The sequence below is a fragment of the Echinococcus granulosus genome (genome assembly GCF_000524195.1).
Source record: "Echinococcus granulosus chromosome Unknown EG_S00001, whole genome shotgun sequence".
Taxonomy (NCBI): Eukaryota; Metazoa; Platyhelminthes; class Cestoda; order Cyclophyllidea; family Taeniidae; genus Echinococcus; species Echinococcus granulosus.
This window is the reverse complement of record NW_020170381.1, coordinates 1607775-1609725: the sequence shown is the minus strand read 5'-3', so window position 1 is coordinate 1609725 and position 1951 is coordinate 1607775. Positions and strand designations below refer to the sequence as shown.

The 1951-nt window shown below is 40.0% G+C and overlaps 1 protein-coding gene across 1 annotated transcript; it reads right to left on the bottom strand. All coding sequences in view use genetic code 11, as the record gives it.

Moving 5' to 3' along the window:
• Nucleotides 1-1007: 1007 nt before the first annotated feature.
• EGR_00186 (hypothetical protein) lies at nt 1008-1456 on the bottom strand (the record flags this gene model as incomplete). Its single annotated transcript, XM_024489435.1, has 2 exons — nt 1008-1174; nt 1438-1456. 2 exons carry the CDS (start codon nt 1454-1456, stop codon nt 1008-1010), a joined length of 186 nt encoding a protein of 61 aa, XP_024356113.1.
• Nucleotides 1457-1951: the final 495 nt, after the last annotated feature.

Below are 1951 nucleotides of genomic sequence, written 5' to 3'. Positions count from 1 at the left end.
TACCATTATCAGCGATTAAAACGACGCGCCAACTCCTCATGGCCAACAATAGTGTTGTTTAAGCAGTGCTGATATTTTTTCATGATTTGTGACCAAATTGTTTGTTGGCTTTATCGGCAATGGGAAGTCAGTTGGTAAAGGTGTCAACGGGTTTGCGAAACAGTAAAACGCTTGTGAATTGCCTTAATTTATTTGCTTATGAGAGCTCACTAAAAAACGAAAAAAACGGATGAAGTAATGTTCTGAATTGTCCAGTTTTACCAGACACTTGGTGCACATGTTCCCATTGAAAGTAGAATACATCGCAACAAGTGTTCCAGTATTTTACCCTACATGGCATGGTTGCTGAATCAAGTCCATTTAGTGACGTGGTTTAGCATATCTTCGTTGACCAAACACTGCCTTACTTTAGGACACATTAAGCCACATTACTCGGCCAGATCCAGTAAGTTGCCCGCACTATTCCATAATTATGGTAGGGAATGTCCTCTCGAAAATTGCGTTTTATTAGCTGTACAACAAATGGTCATTTCTTCCGGTTTTTGAAAAGATGTCGAGAATTAAAAGACCTACCCTTGCAATTATCTTAGTTTTCTTGTAAAACACCTTTTTCAGCTAACAGGACAGATGAAATCCGAGGCAACGATTTTATGTTGTACGGTAATCCTTAACAATTCCTCTTTTTTATTTGCACAAAGCCCTTTGCAATGACGTGTTGGAGATTCCTATATATAGGCACAAAAATTACACAATTGACCATTCATCTCATCAAGCTCTTGGATCCCCTATAGTTACACGATTTTTTATGTCCAGTTGCTCGAGCCGGGTGAATAAGATTGAGCTTAGAGCCATGTAACACCTTGAAAAGGCTGCGGTAAGGCCAATTACGGTCAGATGATGAAGTTCTGAAGAAATTTAGGTTTCGATCTCAACTACGCGACATCGCCGCGTTCGTCTTTAGCGGTGAGATAATCTATCATGGAGGCGGAGGTGGTGGTGGCGGTTGTCTATGTGTCGCAGCTCTGTTTGATGTTGGGCGCGCTGCCTCGACAATTCTCTTTGTCTGGATCGTGGCGCTCCAGCGCAAGAATTACCGCCCTTCGTGAGGGCAGCTGGAGAAGGCAGTGGAGGAGGAGGAGGAGGAGGAGGAGGAGGTAGAGGAGGCGTGAAACCTCTTTGTAACAGAGCGTCAACCTTTCTTTAAGCTGGCTTTGGATATAAAGACACTTTTCTGTTACTCCCATAAGTTGTCAACGCAATCATATTAAAGCAGTTTGAAGTTCTTTTAGAAAAACGCAAAGGCATTATATTTTATAACCTATTTGTTAGGTTTGTGCCACTTTCAATAGTAATATTTGCAGACAATAGTTTATTTGAATAATTTGGACTATTTTTCTCGTTAGAAAATTCTAACAACTTTTTACTTTCTCTGCTTACCAGTTAGAATAAAGGCCATAGTCTTTTTAGCTGTGATTCGAATAATGCAGCCAACAACACTAGAGGCAATGTGTTATTTAACGGAAAATACGCTTTTTAACGCGTTGTAAGTGGCATTTACACAGATAGCTTTACAATCTTTCCTCGTAAGCTGCAGTATCAGTTTGATAATAGATATCTTATCCCAAAGCCCCGTTGGTACTTGCATTCATAAGTTTTGCGTCTTTGACTGTAACCCGTAAAAAATGGACTAAAGTGAACCATCGAGCATCCTGAATTAGTGGTACAAAATAAAAGTTGATGAGGTGGATATTTTTGACTAGATTACTGACACAACTCATAATAAATTTACCTACACATGTAGAGTTAAAATGAATACTCTTCGATGCTGTCCCAATAAAGTTTAACTTTTCAAAACCAAATTTCGGTCACCTTCGAAGCGACTGACTCAAATCTCAGCTGACAACTGAGGGTAACCTTGGTGGAGAGAACACTGATTACTCAATTGAGGACC